Source organism: Tachysurus vachellii, chromosome 12 (genome assembly GCF_030014155.1).
Source record: "Tachysurus vachellii isolate PV-2020 chromosome 12, HZAU_Pvac_v1, whole genome shotgun sequence".
NCBI lineage: Eukaryota > Metazoa > Chordata > Actinopteri > Siluriformes > Bagridae > Tachysurus > Tachysurus vachellii.
Window position 1 is genome coordinate 14,760,169 of NC_083471.1, and position 19,247 is coordinate 14,779,415.

Here is a 19,247-nt window from a genome sequence, read left to right on the forward strand (position 1 = left end):
AGTAAATTATTCTTCCATGAGAATTTATTTGCTTGTCTGTGAAACTCCTGTGCTGTAGTGCTTTTTTTATGGGTTTCTGTAAGTCTGTGGAGTAAATTGTCTTCTCTGTGCAATTTCCGTCTGCTCATTACTGGACGGTAGGTCACAGCAACCGTTCTTTATCTTAGCTTCTCTCCAACCTGACCATATTTTCTAAAGACTCTTTTTTGATATAATATCAACTCGGTTTACACAGATATAATATGACATAATAATAGTATTAGAATAAACTATTGTAGTCTGTGTATTACTTAGATTAAGACATGCTTTTCCAGTTCAATTTAACCAGATGACATTCATTTCAATGGCAAGCTTTAGCTTTAAAGACACAAACATTTCCAACACTGCAACCATCAGAAGATTGTATTAGTAGTCCAGTAGTTCAAATATTAGTCTGTGTCAAAGTATGGTGGGAAAATTCAAGTTAAAAAAGACGACTGAATTTCAGAATGTCACTGAATATGAAATGTTAGGGACGTACTGTACTTTAAAGTTGAATATTCATTCTTTTGAATACTGTCTTGATCAGAGGTATCCATAAAACAATTTAAAATGGTATAAAAAAAGAATTTATTTGGGTAGCTGAGGGTTATTGTTGCTTTTACGTGTAGTTGCAGTATATAATCTGACTGAAATTTGCTCATATATCATTGCTCTTATATCACCTAATCTTCCACAGGACTGTGTAATTATATTCAACAGCAAATGGGCTTATATAGGCATATTAAACAAATTGCTTTGTAATCAGTCCTTTTTGTGACACTGCATCTGTCCACTGTCAACGTTTTGCATTCATTGGAGTCTTTCCTGCTAATTTGGCTTCACGAAAGTGTGCCATTACTGGATTAACCAATTGCTCACATTTCCGGTCCAAGACCATCACTATCATCATTACCACACAGCTCTGGGTGCCTGAGGTGGATACTAACCTCATTGTTGCTGTTTAACACAAAGGGAATGTGGGTTAGAAATGTTCACTGAGCTCCTGGGTAAGGAGTGGATTACAGGGGGGAATGTGCTACGACTGATTAACGGTAGCCCGCCAGAGGTTAATAATAGTTTGAGTTGCCAAGGGCAGGAAATCTCATTATAGGTAGTTCCTCCCTTGTGGCTGTGTGGTAGCTCATTCCTTGAAGATGGTGAAATAATGGCAGATATGTGCTAAAATTATATCCCAAGATTTCCAAAGCCAAGGCTATAGTGTAGATCTCTTCTGAAGTGTTAACAGCTCTCACGCTTAGGTTATCAGCATGAAATAGATTACACGTACTTTCAGTACGGAGCTGTGGGGAAATCCGGAAATGTATAAAAGCAACCTACATTTACAGTACAACACTAATTACAAGGAGACAAATAAAGTGAACATCATTAAAGTTTAAAGGCATATAGTTGTTGTGTGGGTTTATGTCTGAAGTCAAAGCACAGAGTCTCAGTTTGGCTGGTCATTGTGTCAGAGAGCTTAGAGCAAGGACAGGGAAAGTTACCAATGAAAACTGATCTGTGACACTGTCTCACCCCCCCCCCCCCCCCATTTTTTTTTCTGTTTACGAGTATGATCTGTCTGAATTATACAGCCTTCTTAAGGAGCATATTTCCTGGTTGTCACAGTGGTATAAAAAAAATAACATCTTTGAAAAGAAGCACTTGAATACAAGATGCAAGTGAACTTCGTCAATCAGTGGAGTGAAACATTAATTAACCTCCAAGTGGGTTTATAGAATTCTTTTTAAATATGGATTCATGTAATTTAACAGACCTTCTGCAATATGTATGAAATAAAACATGATATATGGAGTGCTGTTAGAGAGAAAGTGGTGTTATGGCAAGTCCTTTTACCAACTGGAACTTAAGTGATTTAAGTGTTTTATTCATCATGTTTCACAGCAATTGTGGAGTGCTGACAATTTTTTTCATCTGTATTTGTTTATATTAAAGCCACAATTAGAGACATAAACCCATGCAGGCTTGGAGTGATTGACACAAGACGATATTAACACAAATAATATCTAACATTTTTATACATTTATTTTGTAATGACAGAAAATTGAACCGATGCTATTGCAATGAGCAGGAATGGAAAAAGGAATGGAATGAGGAATGGACAAAAAACAACAACACAGTGTGTGGTATTTAAAGTTAATCCTTTATATCACTTCATTCTCTTCCATATCAATTCAGCTAGCGCTCTCTCTGCAGATCTGAGCAAGTTCGTATGTATTACTCGTGCTTTGTTTAATCTGAATGAGGCTTCTGGACTGGGTTCAGAACGAAGTGCAGCTGTAGCATCAAACCACATATCATTCCTCTTGATATGCAAAATTAAATGCATATTTTTCTTTTCATTTCATTTCATCCTCTCACTTACTTAGCTTAATTATATTAGCATTTATATAAGGCTCTGCTCTACCTACACCTGGCATTTAAATGAGTTCTGTAGTGTTTGCCTTGCTTTTTGTATCTAGATTTGATTTAAAAGACAGATGCACATGTGATCAGCTTGGCCAAAGATATTTCAGTTTGGATCCACATGAGATTTGCTGGATAGATTGCAGGATAGTATTGGAAAAGTAATTTGTGCTGCACTTTGATTGACGAACAAACCAGTGAAAGGGACTGGATGCTAATGTGTCTTATATACTGTGACATGCTGAAGTATCTGGATTCATTTTATTCAATTTCCTTTGAAATATTCATCCTGCCTAATATATATCCTGCTCCTCTTCTGATGCTGATGGTGTATATGCTATCCCGTATTTACTTCATTCTTTGCAGTGTTTCGCTGAGGAGAACAAAGAACCCTTTCTCTTCCATATTGATTTTATTTGTGTCTCAAAACATCCCTTAAAGTATGAATCTAAAACCACGAGCATCGATTCCCCTTTGCTTAAGGTGTATTGCGTTCCATTTTGTACTCAATCTTTTCTCATTTCATCTTTTACATCCGAAGAATACCAAGCGCCATCTCCTAACCATGCCTCTCATTTAAATAAATAAAAAAGGTCTCCATTAAAAAAAAGGCAATTCCAGTATTATGGATGTGACGTGAACTCACATTGACCTGCATCTTTTCATCGCCTGCACAAGCTTAGTGTCAGCGACAGTGCGCATGTCTGATCAGGTGACCTTTCATGGTCAGCTTTCTGTATATTTTTATATGTATTCTGTATATATATATTTATTATATAGCAGTTTATTTACATTATGAATGTCACCTCACATTAACATTTTTGGGGGAGATTTCGTAGAGCATTTTCAATAAAACGCCACAAATTAAAAATAGTACTGTTGCAAAACCAATATGAAAACGAATGAAGAATGGACCTATCCTTCACAGTCTGGGACCAGATGGTGCCATTAAATGTTCTATGAAACATCCAAAAAAGCAATTAGCAGTAAATTATTAATGAACTATTAAATGTCGACTCACAATGATTGTTTAATCTGATTTTTTTTTCTATTTTGTGATCTTTATTTGTTTTTTTATGATTGGATCTGAGACTTACTGGAGTCAATGTATGGTACGTTATACTTAATTAGATAAGTAGTTATTTACTTAATTTAATATATGTAATTATAAATAATTAATTTAATATATTTAATTATAAATAATGTATGTAATTTAAATAATGTAACCAGGAAGCAAATGTTCTTCTAATTTTCTTTCGATCTGCTTTTATCCAATTTGATGGTTTGTTTATTACAGTGGACGGTGTTCCATCTTATTTCAGTCTTGGAATGCTAAATGTTTTGCATGTGCTCTGGATTCGTCCACATCCACAGCTGGAAGGTGAATTGTCTACTCTAAATTGGCCATAAGTGTGTGTGTGTGTGTGTGTGTGTGTATGTGTGTGTGTGTGTGTGTGTGTGTGAATGTGAATGTGTGTGTTCCCATTTCCAGCCTAGTGCTTCCATGACAGGCTCTGGATCCACCCGGACCAGGATAATGTAAACGCATGAATGACCGTATTTAAGATTAGACTGAGATGCCTCTCATTTTCCTGCAGCTAAAATTTTGTTAAATATGATTATTGAATGGCTTTTTTTTCTTGCTTGGTTTGAGACAGTTGAGACAGTTACTTCTGATAGCTATGGTCTTTGTTTTGACTGATAAATGACTGGTATTTTACTCCAACAAAGCCGTGTAGTGGTTACAAACCCTGTGTAGTTTCTGCTCTGACAATTATGATCCAACTAATTAGCCAATTACCAGGACCTCCTGACTCCACCCCCCACCCCCACCCCCTTGGGTGAGCAGAGAATGTATGAAATTTGTAGAGCAGGATTAGAAATGGCAACCAGTCCTCTACTTAGTTAGAGGCTTTGGGACTATTTAATTTTGATGAAATACCCAGTGGAAGCCCTGCTAATTACTTTAAAGTGCTTGTCACTGGCCAGTGTTGTATATAATAAAATCACAGCACACAAATAAATTAACAAAATATTTTTAGCCAGAGCTGATTGTGCTCTTGTGTTCTGTTTGGGCCAAAATTAATTACATAAAAATATTATTAAAGGCAGGATCCGGTGCTCTTATTGTTGCGGCCCAGGGTTTGATTCCCAGGCAGGGAGCTAAACTAGCTGATGAGGGGTTATCTCTCAGTGCCAGTACTGTGCATGGATAAAAACGGGAGGGTTGTGTCAGAAAGGCCATCCGGAGTAAAACGTGTGCCGAACTAAACATGTGGACCTGATCTGCTGTGGCGATCCTGACCAGAGAGCAGCATACAGTAATTAATTATTAATTGAAAAAGAATACTTTTATTTTGGTCATTTGAAATGTGAAAAAAATACTTTGTTTGCCCTTTCATAATTATTTCACACAGTTTGTGGTCTGTGGGTCCTTTTTAAACAAGAATAAAGCAGATTACCAAAAACATTAAAAAAATACATATAAAATAAAATATCATGTCATAACACAAAACAAAACCTGTTAATGTCTTATTTAGCAGCATTACCAGGTGTGAGACATTTTTTTACAGTATGTTTACTGTTCCTCAAAAACATGGACTTGTTCAGTGATTTCAAATTTAATTTTCTATCTCCGCTGACTAAAGCCAGTATAATTCATTTCTAAGTATGGAATATAACACAAAAGTTTGTTGTAGATAGTCCTGTATATCCACTACTCACTCCTATAGAATAGAATAATTTAATTCATTTAAATAAATTAAGTTGCCATACATTTAAAATGACTGGAGAAAGGACATTATTTATATTCACTATTCACTAAATTTGGTTCCTCTCACCCCTCCTCGAACCGCCACCTTATTGTGGTGGAGGGGTTTGCGTGCCTGAATGATCCTAGGAGCTATGTTGTCTGGGGCTTTCTGCCCCTGGTAGGGTCTCCCAAGGCAAACAGGTCCTGGGTGACAGGCCAGACTAAGAGCGGTTCAAATACCCCTTATGAGTAATTTAATAACGAGGTCCGTGACGTTGCCCGGTATGGCGCAACCGGGGCCCCACTCTGGAGCCAGGCCCGGGGTTTAAAGGTCTTACCCCATGGGGCCCGGCCGGGCTCAGCCCGAAGGAGCGACGTGGGGCCGATCTCCTGTGGGCCCACCACCTGCAGCAGGGACCGTAAGGGGCTGGTGCAATGTGGATTGGGTGGCAGTCGAAGGCGGGGGCCTCGGCGACCCAATCCCCGGACACGGAATCTGGCTCTAGGGACATGGAATGTCACCACGCTGGGGGGAAAGGAGCCTGAGCTGGTGCGGGAGGTTGAGAGATACCGACTAGAGATAGTTGGGCTTGCCTCCACGCACAGCTTGGGCTCTGGAACCCAACTCCTTGAGAGAGGCTGGACTCTCTACTACTCTGGAGTTGCCCGCGGTGAGAGGCGGCGGGCTGGTGTGGGCTTGCTCATAGCCCCCCAGCTCAGCAACCATGTGTTGGAGTTCACCCCAGTGAACGAGAGGGTCGTTTCCCTGCACCTGCGGGTCGGGGATAGGTCTCTCACTGTTATTTGTGCTAACGGGCCAAATGGCAGTGTAGAGTACACGACCTTCTTGGCGTCTCTGGAAGGGGTGCTGGAAAGTGCTCCAACCGGGGACTCCATCGTTCTACTGGGGGACTTCAACGCTCATGTGGGCAGCGACAGTGACACCTGGAGGGGCGTGATTGGGAGGAACGGCCCCCCCGACCTGAACCTGAGTGGTGTTCTGTTATTGGACTTCTGTGCTAGTCACAGTTTGTCCATAACGAACACCATGTTCAAGCATAAGGGTGTCCATCAGTACACATGGTACCAGGACACCCTAGGTCGGAGGTCGATGATCGACTTTGTGGTTGTTTCATCTGACCTCCGGCCGTATGTCTTGGACACTCGGGTGAAGAGAGGGGCGGAGCTGTCAACTGATCACCACCTGGTGGTGAGTTGGATCCGATGGCGGGGGAGGAAGTTGGACAGACTTGGCAGACCCAAACGTTCTGTGAGGGTCTGCTGGGAACGTTTGACAGAGTCTCCAGTCAGAGAGAACTTCAACTCTCACCTCCGGCAGAGCTTCAACCAGATCCCGAGGGAGGTTGGAGACATTGAGTCCGAGTGGACCATGTTCTCCACCTCCATTGTCGACGCAGCCACTCGGAGCTGTGGCCGTAAGGTCTCCGTTGCCTGTCGTGGCGGCAATCCCCGAACCCGGTGGTGGACCCCGGAAGTAAGGGATGCCGTCAAGCTGAAGAAGGAGTCCTATCGAGCCTGGTTGCCTCGGGGGACTCCGGAGGCAGCTGATAGGTACCGGAGGGCCAAGCGAGCTTCAGCCCGGGTGGTTGCGGAGGCAAAAACTCGGGTCTGGGAGGAGTTCGGTGAGGCCATGGAGAAGGACTATCGGTTGGCCTCGAAGAAATTCTGGCAAACCGTCCGGCGCCTCAGGAGGGGGAAGCAGTGCCCTGCTCACACTGTTTACAGTGGGAGTGGGAATCTGCTGACTTCGACTGGGGACATCCTCGGACGGTGGAAGGAGTACTTCGAGGTTCTCCTCAACCCCACCGACATGTCTTCCATTGAGGAAGCAGAGGCTGAGGGCTCAGTTGTGGACTCGTCGATCCCCCAAGCTGAGGTCACTGAGGTAGTTGAGAAGCTCCTCAGTGGCAAGGCACCGGGGGTGGATGAGATCCGCCCTGAGTACCTCAAGTCTCTGGATGTTGTGGGGCTGTCTTGGTTGACACGCCTCTGCAACGTCGCATGGAGGCTGGGGACAGTGCCTCTGGACTGGCAGACTGGGGTGGTGGTCCCTCTGTTTAAGAAGGGGGACCGGAGGGTGTGTTCCAACTACAGGGGGATCACACTCCTCAGCCTCCCCGGAAAAGTCTATGCCAGGGTACTGGAGAGGAGAATTCGGCCGATAGTTGAACCTCGGATTCAGGAGGAACAATGCGGGTTTCGTCCCGGTCGTGGAACACTGGACCATCTCTATACCCTCGCCAGGTTGCTGGAGGGTTCATGGGAGTTTGCCCAACCAGTCCACATGTGCTTTGTGGATCTGGAGAAGGCATTCGACTGTGTCCCTCGTGGTGACCTGTGGGGGGTGCTCTGGGAGTATGGGGTCCGGGGCCCTCTGCTAAGGGCTGTCCGGTCCCTATATGACCGGAGCAGGAGTTTGGTTCGCATTGCCGGCAGTAAGTCAGACTTGTTCCCGGTGCATGTTGGTCCGGCAGGGCTGCCCTTTGTCACCGGTCCTGTTCATTATCTATATGGACAGGATTTCTAGGTGCAGTCGGGGGCCGGAGGGAGTCTGGTTTGGGGACCACAGGATTTCGTCTATGCTTTTTGCAGATGATGTTGTCCTGTTGGCTTCCTCAAATCAGGACCTTCAGCATGCACTGGGACGGTTTGCAGCCGAGTGTGAAGCGGCGGGGATGAGAATCAGCACCTCCAAGTCTGAGGCCATGGTTCTCAACCGGAAAAGGGTGGCTTGCCCCCTTCAGGTTGGTGGAGAGCTCCTGCCTCAAGTGGAGGAGTTTAAGTATCTTGGGGTCTTGTTCACGAGTGAGGGAAGGATGGAGCGGGAGATCGACAGGCGGATCGGTGCATCTTCTGCAGTGATGCGGTCGATGTACCGGTCTGTTGTGGTGAAGAAAGAGCTGAGCCGCAAGGTGAAGCTCTCTATTTACCAGTCGATCTATGTTCCTACCCTCACCTATGGTCATGAGCTTTGGGTCATGACCGAAAGGACAAGATCCCGGATACAGGCGGCCGAAATGAGTTTCCTCCGCAGGGTGGCTGGGCGCTCCCTTAGAGACAGGGTGAGGAGCTCGGTCACCCGGGAGGAGCTCAGAGTAGAGCCGCTGCTCCTCCACATCGAGAGGAGTCAGCTAAGGTGGCTCGGGCATCTGTTCCGGATGCCTCCTGGACGCCTCCCTGGGGAGGTGTTCCGGGCATGTCCAACCGGGAGGAGGCCCCGGGGAAGACCTAGGACATGCTGGAGGGATTATGTCTCTCGGCTGGCCTGGGAACGCCTCGGTATTCCCCCGGAAGAGCTGGAGGAAGTGTCTGGGGAGAGGGAAGTCTGGGCGTCCTTGCTTAGACTGCTGCCCCCGCGACCCGGCCCCGAATAAGCGGTAGAAAATGGATGGATGGATGGATGGTTCCTCTCAAGATTTTTATCCTCTTCCATCTAAGGGAGTTTTTTCCCTTCCTGGTGGTAAACAGGGATACATGCAAATACATTTACATAAACATTTTATGTTCTGTAAAGCTGTTGTTCTGTAAAGAGACAATGTCCATTGTTAAAAGTGTGGTACAAATATAATTGAATTGAATTGAATTGAAATATACAGTAAGGAAATGCAAAACAAAGAGAAGAAATAAAGGAATATTGAGATTACAGAGTACAGAGCAATAAACAAAAAGTGCAGTGGTGATGCAGTGCACCATGTGAAATAGACATGTGCAATAATAAACAGATCTGCTAAGTCTGATGTGCAAAACATACAAATGTGCAACAAAGGGTTGAAATATGTGAAATATATTATAATAAACTACTGACATAATAAATAAAACTACTAAAGGAAAAGAAAGTTCTTGTGTGGGTCTGTCTAAAAAGGTAGCTCAGTCCAGTTGAGTAAGCAAAGATCTGACCTGGGCAGATGACATGTAAACTCAGGGCAGGAACGATTTCCTATATCGTTCCTTCAAGCAGCAGTATTAATAGGTGTGTTGCCGAAGCTGCTCTTATCTTTGTACAGCGTTTTATGCAGCGGGTTTGAGTCATTGTCCATAATCACCAGCAGTTTTGCCAACATTCTTTCCCCTGATCACCTCCTTCAGGGTGACGAACTCAGAACTGTTTGAGACCTTTAATTTGATTTCCGCACCCCAACACACCACAGCAAAGAAAATGATGCATGCAAAATCAGACTGATAGAACATCTGGAGAATCCTGTTGCACATATTGAAAGAAACGAGCCTCCTCATGAAATAGAGCCAGCTTAAGGCTCTTATTGTAGACGACCTCTGTGTTTATGGACCACTCTAGCTTTTTGTCCAGTTGGATGCTTAGGTACTTAATATAATAAGTAATATTAGATTTTTATTCTGCATAGTTTATAATAAGCTTTATAATAAATTTGATGATGTGATGAATTGTTTGAGGAAATCTTTGCTTAAAAAGTTGCTTAACATTGTCTATTGTCTATCTCTGTATATTGATGAAACCACAGCTCCACACATGTTGCACACTTATCTAGGAAATGAAAGATCATCTTTGCAATTGTGTATGAGTAGACTTGTGTCCTCCTACTAATTATTGTACCTGCTTTATTGATTTTTGTGTGTATACAGTATAATGTATATATCTATATATTTCTATACTATTTATCTGAACTTTTAGCTACTCCACATGATCTACAATGAACTAAATACTTATCACTGGAGTTCTTAGTGGTTAATATTAGAGTGTAGAGCCTCCAGCACCATTAATTGGAAGACAGGTTGGCTTTTAAAGATAAAAAAAAATCCACTCCTTGTCAAGAAACCTTGTAAAAGTCATCCCACTTATATAGTGGGAATTACTTGAGGATCATGCTAAGCAGACAATGCCTCATTATAAAGGTTCTTACAACTTGAAATAAAAATGACGGTGAATGGTGTGATGAAATTTCTCCTTTGTCTTGTCACACACGCTGCTGGGAGAAAAATTAGACCTGAGAAAGCTTTCAGTCTTGTTGGTGTTTACTGGCAATGATAAATCGGTATCAGATTATTTAGGAGACTGATGGATCCTTCTTTGAGCTAGATTACCTCTGTCATGTCTGTTTGTCATCGCCCAATGTTTCTGTCCTGGGTGATTATAAAGCAGGTACAGTCTGGGCTAACAGCATGAGCTACAGAATCAGGTTATTATGAGTAAAAGGTGCACTGGGTATTTTGTTTATTTATTTTATTATTATTATTTTTTAAAATCTTTTGTAATTCCATCCTCAGTGTACAGAAACAGCAAGCTGAAGAATACAAAGGCAGCCGCTCTGTTGGATGATAGAGAGTGGGCTGAACTGAACTGGAGCTTCCACTTCACTCAGGAGCTCGTCCATGAGGCATTCAGCTCCATGTCACTCTTATATCACCCAGACAATTACTCGATAGGAACTCAAGCTAAGCCAATTCAATTTATTTGTATAGTGCTTTTAGCAATTCACATAAGCAGCTTTACAGAAGTATAGAAACAGAAGAGAAAAAAGAAATAACTATAATAATAATAAGAAAAATAAGAATAAAAATAAATTAATGAATATGTATATTTAAAGTTTGAAATTTAAACATATTTTTAAATATTAATGATTTAAATTAATAATTTAAAAATATTAATTTAAAATTTTAAATACTACATATCTCTCCCTACATATTGAGCAATGCCACAGGCAATGGTGGCAAGGAAAAACTCCCTGAGATGATATGAGGAAGAAACCATGAGAGGAACCAGGCACAGAAGGGAACCAATCCTCATTTGGGTGACACTGGACAGTAAATAATTAAGTGCAAATAATGTAATTTCTACAACAGTTTATAATAGTGCAAACGAGAGCTCCTGAGGAACTAATGGGGTCATTGCAATCTCTGAGTTCACCATGGACCCTACACTAATTCCTTCCTGTCAAAATCTTAAAATCTTTGCTGATAAAGACCACACTGATGCAACATTGGTTCAGGCATGACAGTCTCCGGGCGGCACCTTCCACAGCAATCCCATGAGTCACTGACTGACAGATCAATCCCTGGCAGGGTGACCACTGGGCCACGAGACTCCAACCAGGGGTAGAATGTCAGGATTGACGAAGGAGCTCCGTAAGAGGATATGATGAGACTAGGAACTCGGAACACTGGGAGCTCGGGAGTGGCATATACAGCTGGACATAGTGAGAGAGAGAGAGAGTGAGAGAGAAAATTGTTAGGTATGATTGTAATCATGTGATGGACAATGTAAATTATGTGCAAAGTGCAGACGGAGACTTCAGCAAGACTAGCTATGACAGCATAATTAAAAGGTTAGAGCCAGAAGGTTACACAGACATGAGGGCTTCCTGGGATTTAAAGCGTCCCACCACTCCACAGTCTGCAAACCTAAGCAACTTGTGAGGGTGGTAAGCCAACAGCATCCAGACATCTCAGTTACATTTACATTTACATGTACATTTACAGCATTTGGCAGATGCCCTTATCCAGAGCGATGTACATAAGTGCTTAAATTTCTATCATTGGATACATTAATGATGGTTCACTAGGATACCTTCTTAAGATACCATGAGTTTAAAACATTGTTCAAAGTTTTATGTATTTATTATTATTTTTTTTTTTTTAGAAGATAGGGAAAGAAGTGCTAGTTGAAGTGTTGCCTGAATAAGTACAGTAGGTCTTCAATAGCCGTTTGAAAATAGCCAGTGACTCAGCTTTCCGGACCCCTAGGGGAAGTTCATTCCACCACCTTGGTGCCAGAACAGAAAAGAGTCTTGTAGTATACTTGCCTCTTACCCTGAGAGATGGTGGAACCAGTTGAGCAGTGCTGGTAGATGGGAGGGTGCAGGGTGCAGTGCGAGGAGTGATGAGAGCTTTGAGGTAAGAGGGAGCTGGTCCGTTTTTGGCTTTGTAGGCCAGCATCAGTGTTTTGAATCAGTTCACCAAACACTCTATGCCCATGAACCTTCCAGATCTGCTCCTTTACCTAAGAAAGCTATTCATAAAAAGCTAGACTAAACAAATGTGTTTTTAGCCTGGACTTAAACACTGAGACTGTGTCTGAGTTCCAAACACTAATTGGAGGGCTGTTCCATAACTGTGGGGCTCTGTAAGAAAAAGAACTGCCCCTGCTGTGGCCTTTTTTACTTGAGGTACTACCAAATAGCATGCACCATTTGATCGAAGTAGGCGTGACGAATCATAAAAAACCAAAAGATCATTCAGGTTCTGTGGCGCCTGAACATTAAGCGGTTTATAGTTTAGTAGTAGTATTTTACAATCAATGCGAAATTTGATTGGGAGCCAATGCAATGAGTATAAGATAAGGGTGATGTGTTCATATCTTCTGGTTCTAGTTAGGACTCTACATTACAGTTAGCTGCTACATTCTGTACTAACTGGAGCTTTTTTATGCTCCTACTGGAACATCCAGACAGTAAAGCATTACAATAATCCAACCTAGAGGTAACAAATGCATGAACTATTCTTTATCTTAGCAATGTTTCTGAGATGAAAGACGGCTACACCTGTGATATTATTTATGTGAACTTCAAATGAAAGACCAGTATCAATAATCACACCAAGATCTTTTACTGCTGCACATGATGTAATTGAAAAACCATCCAGAGTTACTCTGTAGTTAGAAAGCTTACTTCTGGCTGCCTGTGGTCCTAGTAAAAGCACTTCTGCCTTGTCAGAGTTAAGCAGGAGGAATTTGGCATTGGCATTGTCTGATGTCCTTCACACAGTCTTCAATCTTATGAAGCTGGTGACTCATATCTAACTTAGCTGAAACATATAGCTGTTATCATCAGCATAACAGTGGAAGCTCCAACCTTGTTTACGAATAATTGCACCAAGGGGTAGCATACATATGGAGAAAAGCGATGGGCCTAAATCAGAAGCTTGCAGAACACTGAACATTGCCTTAGTTTGTTTAGAGTAGTCACCATTTAGATCTACAAACTGATAGCAATCCGTCAAATAAGACCTGAGCCAGGTGAGGGCTGTCCCTTTAACACCAACAACATGTTCTAGCCTATCAAATAAAATAGCATGGTCAATGGTGTCTAAAGCTTCACTAAGAGCAAGCAACACCAGCAAAGAGACACAACCCTGATCAGAGGCCAGTAACAGGTCATTTACAACTTTAACCAGTGCTGTCTCTGTGCTGTGATGAGACCTAAATCCTGACTGATACATTTCATGAATATTATTCCTATGTAGGTATGAGCTTAACTGATGTGCTACAACCTTTCTAGAATCTTGGAGATAAAGGGGAGGTTTGATATTGGCCTATAGTTGGCCAATATCAAACCTCCCCTCAAGATCAGCTTTGGTCGAGATCAGGTATTTTAATCAAAGATTTGATAAGCGCTAGCTTAAAAGATTTCAGCCAGTGCCAAAAGAAGAATTGATTATTTTTAGAATGATTTGGGTAGCTACTGGTAGTATCTGTTTAAAGAAAGATGTGGGTATGTGATCCAGTATACAGGTTGATTATTCTGAAGAAGAAATCAGTGAAATTAAGTAGGTCTCTTTAAGGGGAGTAAAACAGTCTAAGTACTGATCAAAAACAGAAATATTATCTATCAATCTATGAATGATCTTAATTTTCTGCCTGATATTATACATTTTTCCATTGAAATAATTAATAACTGCTACAAATAGATGGTGTGCACCTTTGATTTAAGCAATATTGCACAACCTACCATACTGTTGAAGTTTAATACTGAATATCCTAAATTACTGCACGTCAGTAATATCGGCATGATTAACTACAATACTCGACCTGCAGGCTCGAGCTTATGGGCAAATCACAGTTTCACAGCCGCACTGATTTCCAGTTTAAATGCATGATTGCAAATGCGATATTGCCTTTATTCAACAGTTCTATAAACAAGAAATTAATCTCGCATAGTCACGTTTCTTACATGTTTTTCTGTCTATTTTTGCTCCACTAACGGAAGTAGAGCTGTTAGCCACTTGAGCTAGCTGGCTAGATACAGTAGTTGACAATGATGTGTAAGTTCCAGTTACAGGTGCTTCTGGTAAAATTGGTATCTCTTCCTTCTTTTCGTCTTTATCCAATGAGTGTTTATATGTTATGTCTAATGTTTTATTCTTGTTTAATGCCAAACTATTTTGAACTAGGAAGTAAAATCTTTGTGGTGAGCACAGATGAGTGATACACCCGGTGAAAAGTTCCACTTTGGTTATAGAGAATATGTCACTTGGAATCACAGTAGGGGTTAGTGCGGAACTACTGTAAGTTTGTGTAATTGAGAGCAGGAGTAGTTTTGTTGTGCTATTTTGAAACATATTTGATGTCCTTGGAATTATCACCACTTTCACACATTTTCCAATGCCTTTGGGCCTGGCTTATGTATTTTATTTCAGGTTACACTTTCACTTCAGAAGCCATAAAGTTGACACTGGTGCTGGTTTTACATGATAAATTGCATTATTACACTAAATATTTCACAGTTTGAAGTACATTTTTATCATACTCTGCAGCTGAGTCAGCTTTGTGTCATATTTTTTTTCCTGATTTACAGATGCCATTCTTCCTGATCTGGTGTGAACTGATTAACATATTGTATATAAACATATTGGAAATATTGGGATTTTTTTTAACTAGGTTGCAAAACTCAGCATACAGTACAATACTAAACAGCCATCAGCAATATTTCTACTAAACACAGTGTAGGCTAATGTGCCACTGCTTTAGTGGTTGAAATCTGCTGCCATCAGCTCTAATCTTTCTTTAGTATTTGTCTCTTACTTTGAAGTCTTTTTGTATTATCAAATCGTTTTGCAATACTGCAGCAAGTGCGTCCAGCTAATAAAATTACAGCAGCACAAATGCCACATAAGCCAAAATTTTACAGCAGTGTATTTTAATGACATTCTCTGAAGAGGATGAATTCTCTGAATTTGTGTCTCGCTCCTAGAAGTATACCTGTTCTTGTATAATTAGAAACCTGTTAACTACTGATAACAGCACAGATATGTGCATCTTTCTGTATACACAATGATCATGAATGTGCCCCTAAGTATTGAGAATGATGCCTCTGTGTTATGATGCTAATAGACTTGGGATATGTCACTTCTGCAGAGCATTTAATGTACAGGCTGATATCTTCTTAAATGTCATTTTTCCGGTCAATGTAAAATTGTTTATGAGAAAGTGTGGCAAAATTTTATCGTCCTCTTGGTGTATATTTCAATAACATATCACACTACAAGATTACGAGACCAATTAGCTTCAACCTTTAACAAAACTTGTGATCATGAACAGTGATATGTGTCTGAGATAAAACTTAATAATACAGTATGTTTTTTAAATACAAAAATTTGATTTGCCAAATAATAATATAATGTCATGTCTGCTGAACCTTTTGAGTATAAGCTCCTCAATTTAACACGAGTATATTAGGAAATAGTAAATGTAGCAAACGAGCAGTGTTTTTAATAGAAGACACTTGGATTCACATTGCCAATAATATTCATTTTCCTTTTAAATGGCGATTCTTTCCTGGTTGTTGTTTTGAATATAAAACCAACCGACTGAGAAAGCAATGGTTTCCTATGTAAATGTTTTCTTGGTGCTGTATCTACAAGCAATAAAAGCTTGTCTATGTAGTAATTCCACTATAAACATTTCCAGAGGTTAAACTCAAGTCAAACCCAAACAGTGATGTGTGTAGTGCTGAGAATGCTATGGATCACATTAATCAGACCACAGTAGTCTATCCTTGTATGTTTGCATTGACCTGTAAAATGCAAACATACAAGGATAGACTACTGTGGTCTGATTAATGCTTTCAGATATGATCTGTGGATGGTTAATAGCTCAACTTTGATTCCATTTTATTTTTTAAGAATAAACATATTCTTTGTTAGTTTTTGTTTTGGTGATTGAATATATGGAGTTTTTACAAGTTGCAAGCCCTGAACACAGTAAGATTGTTTGGAGCTTCACAGACGAATCACACACTTGGTTGGCACACTGTAACAAATCATTAAAACATTTCAATGCAAATAGATTGCAGCTTCTGCCACCTGCAGTAAGTGGAAAAAAACAAATTTGGCCCACAAATACAAATTCAGAGGTATTATGTGATTTTCAGTACACCCTTTGAACACTGATGTGCCATGCAAAACATCTTTCTATGAGGTCCAAAATGGTGATTTATGATGCTCTACATTATCAGTATTATTTTCTATGCTGAATGTATATGAATATATATGCTGAATGGTTGTAGCATGTTTAGAATATGATGATGTTCAGTGACAATGAGAGCTATTTGACCAGGAAGCTTATTAAGAAGCTGATTTAATGAACTTGCTGGATCTCAAATTAAGCAACATCTGTTACTGACTTGATGGGATTGATCATGTTAACATGTAGTGCTTTAGCGTTATCGACTCTGTATGCAATGTTCCTTGTAAGAAATAAGTATTACGACACTTTTTCTTTCTTTGAACCTATTTGTCTCGAAGCTTAAAAATAAATTGTTAAAATAATAATAATAATAATAATAATAATAATAATGCCTTTATAAGTGTGGAGAAATCCCAACTGTTCCATTACCAGTGGAGGTTTTAATTCAAATTTGACAACAGTATATCATTTTACATCATTCACATAGAACATACAGTACAATTGTTTATCTTTTTGCTGTGAATTTTCTTAGAAAGCCTGCTCGATCACATATTTTTAGAAAGACAGCTGAATGGAATTAAGTCAACAGAATTATAATTGCAAAATACAGTAACTACATTATCAGTAGTAAAAATGCATTATTTGAGGCTTCTTTTAATGCATTCATTTGAGCTGATTTCAGGTCAAGTTATTCCTAAGATTTGTTGAACAGTTTCAATAATAACTTTGCTGTTATATAGTCTCTAATCTATACTTTATGACTGATAATACTATTACTGATAATTACTGAGACTTTCGAGCTGCTCCAGTCGACATGCCACGATTACTTTTCTTGTATTTGAAACATGGTGTTGAATATCCTATTCACTATTCATCATAATCTTTTAAACTTTGTTGGGCTCCAGGTGGTGAAACTCTATCAGCGTCATCTCTTATTCATAGCAGATCAATTCCTCTCCATCAACTTCAGGCTGCTTATTATCCAAAGCCACTCTCAGGCTTGCTAATAAGTCTAAAATGCTTGTGATCCCTTGAGAAGCTTTAAATGAAAGTAAGAGAGCATGAGCTTAAGGGTACTTGATTTTAATTTCTGACCTTTATAATATAGCTGGCATATTGCATATTGGTTATGGTACTAAGATATATGGTTAAATAAATTCAGCTGTCTATATAGTTTAAATTATCATATTAAATTTATATTCACATATTTTTTTACTATGTGTTCCTGTTAAAGTATGGGCAGCGCTGGTAAGGTAGACTTTAAATTTTGTACAACTCTTCAGGGCGGCACGACTGTCATGGAAATTAACAATTTTTCTTCCAAAATTATTCTTACGTTGGCTTTTATACATTTGCTTGGTATATGAATAGTTTATTGACCAGAAACAGATCTACAAAGCTATAATGCTTTAGTAGCTTTTATTTAATGCCCTCAGAGCATTCTATTGTAACAATCACGTATGACTACCGAAATCAATTTTTTATGCTGTACATTCCCTGTTTGCAGATAAAGTTAAGGTTTGCTGCATTTCTGGAAGATGCAGAAAAACACTGTCCTATTCTGAGCTTCTCAGTCTTCATGCTTGTGTAGATGTGACAGCATCGCCTGCCAGATTTCATATATATTTTTGCAGGTAGAAATGGTTTCTTCTAACAGAAGGGATTTAGGGAAGTGTATAATGTTAAACTTTTTTTATTAACCATTCAGTATATGTTTAATCAATTGATGGTTTATACCTTGTAGCTATTTTTACCATGGACCTTCATCATAAAACCTTTTTAGAAATCGTTAGGTTGATTTTTGATTCCTAAAAAGCAAGCTAGAAATGTAGATGTGACATTGGCAAGGAAACATTCCCGGAGAAAACCTTGAGAGCAACCAGACACAGACGTAAGCCATGGTCTTCTTGATAGTGACATTATTATCAATTACTCATCTACAACTGTTTACTGTGAAGTTAAACAGTACTAAGTGTGTAAGGATGTTCAGTATGAACAGGTTGTCAATATGAGACTTGAAGATATCCACTGAAGAAAGAGTGAGAAAAAAACATTTCATGGGCAAAAACATTGATTGGTTTCTATCCAGAAGTGGCTTAATTATATCCAGAAGTTAATTATAATCCACTCCAAGCTATTAAGTTATGGACTAAGGGCTTTACTTGAGACCAAGAAGTCAATAAGAGATAAAGGTCTTTGGAAAAGTCCCATGATAATGCCAGGATTGCACTTTGAGTCCAGCCGTGACTTTATTAGTAAAACTACAGCAGAACTTGTGTCATTTAGACAGAAATGTGCTTTATTATATACTATATTTTTTCATGACAGTTACATTTTAAAAGTGAGAGTTTGTACATGTTGTGGTCGCTGTTACAGTGGTTGCTACTGACAAACTCTCTATCCCTCTCTCTACCAACAGGGCATCAATACCGTAGGGCCGAGTAATGCAGCTCCGCCTGCACTCATTAGGCCCAGGATGTACCAATTGGACATTGTGCTGATGAAGGGCATCAATCTTGCCATTAGAGACAGAGGAGGTAAGACATGGACCTCTTATGACTCTTTGTTTCGTAGAACAGAAAATTCACTGTAAATGTGGATACCTTTGTATAGCATTTAAGTTACAAATTGGATGCTATCTTTTGGACTGACTGTTGACTGAACCAAGATTCCAGTTGTGGTTGGCACTGTTCGACATTTAAGAGATAAACTGCCATACTCCCAAGATCAATACAAATCTAATAAAATCAAATACTTATTGATGGCCAGTTCCTTTAAAGCGCACATTGACTTGATTTCTTTCTATTACTGTGGAGAGCTGGCAGAGAAGTGATGGATGGCGTTTGCATTTCTGAGTCATTATTTGTGTTGCTC

General features: G+C 40.0%; 1 protein-coding gene across 5 annotated transcripts in view; it reads left to right on the forward strand.

The window, feature by feature from the left end:
- The window catches only part of mctp1a (multiple C2 domains, transmembrane 1a), a 158,702-nt gene that overhangs the window by 44,619 nt on the left and 94,836 nt on the right, over positions 1-19,247 (forward strand). For all 5 annotated transcript variants that reach the window (XM_060882710.1, XM_060882706.1, XM_060882707.1 and 2 more), the window contains one exon: positions 18,793-18,910. In XM_060882710.1, the coding sequence (XP_060738693.1) occupies positions 18,793-18,910 (118 nt within the window). The remainder of the gene's footprint in view (positions 1-18,792; positions 18,911-19,247) is intronic.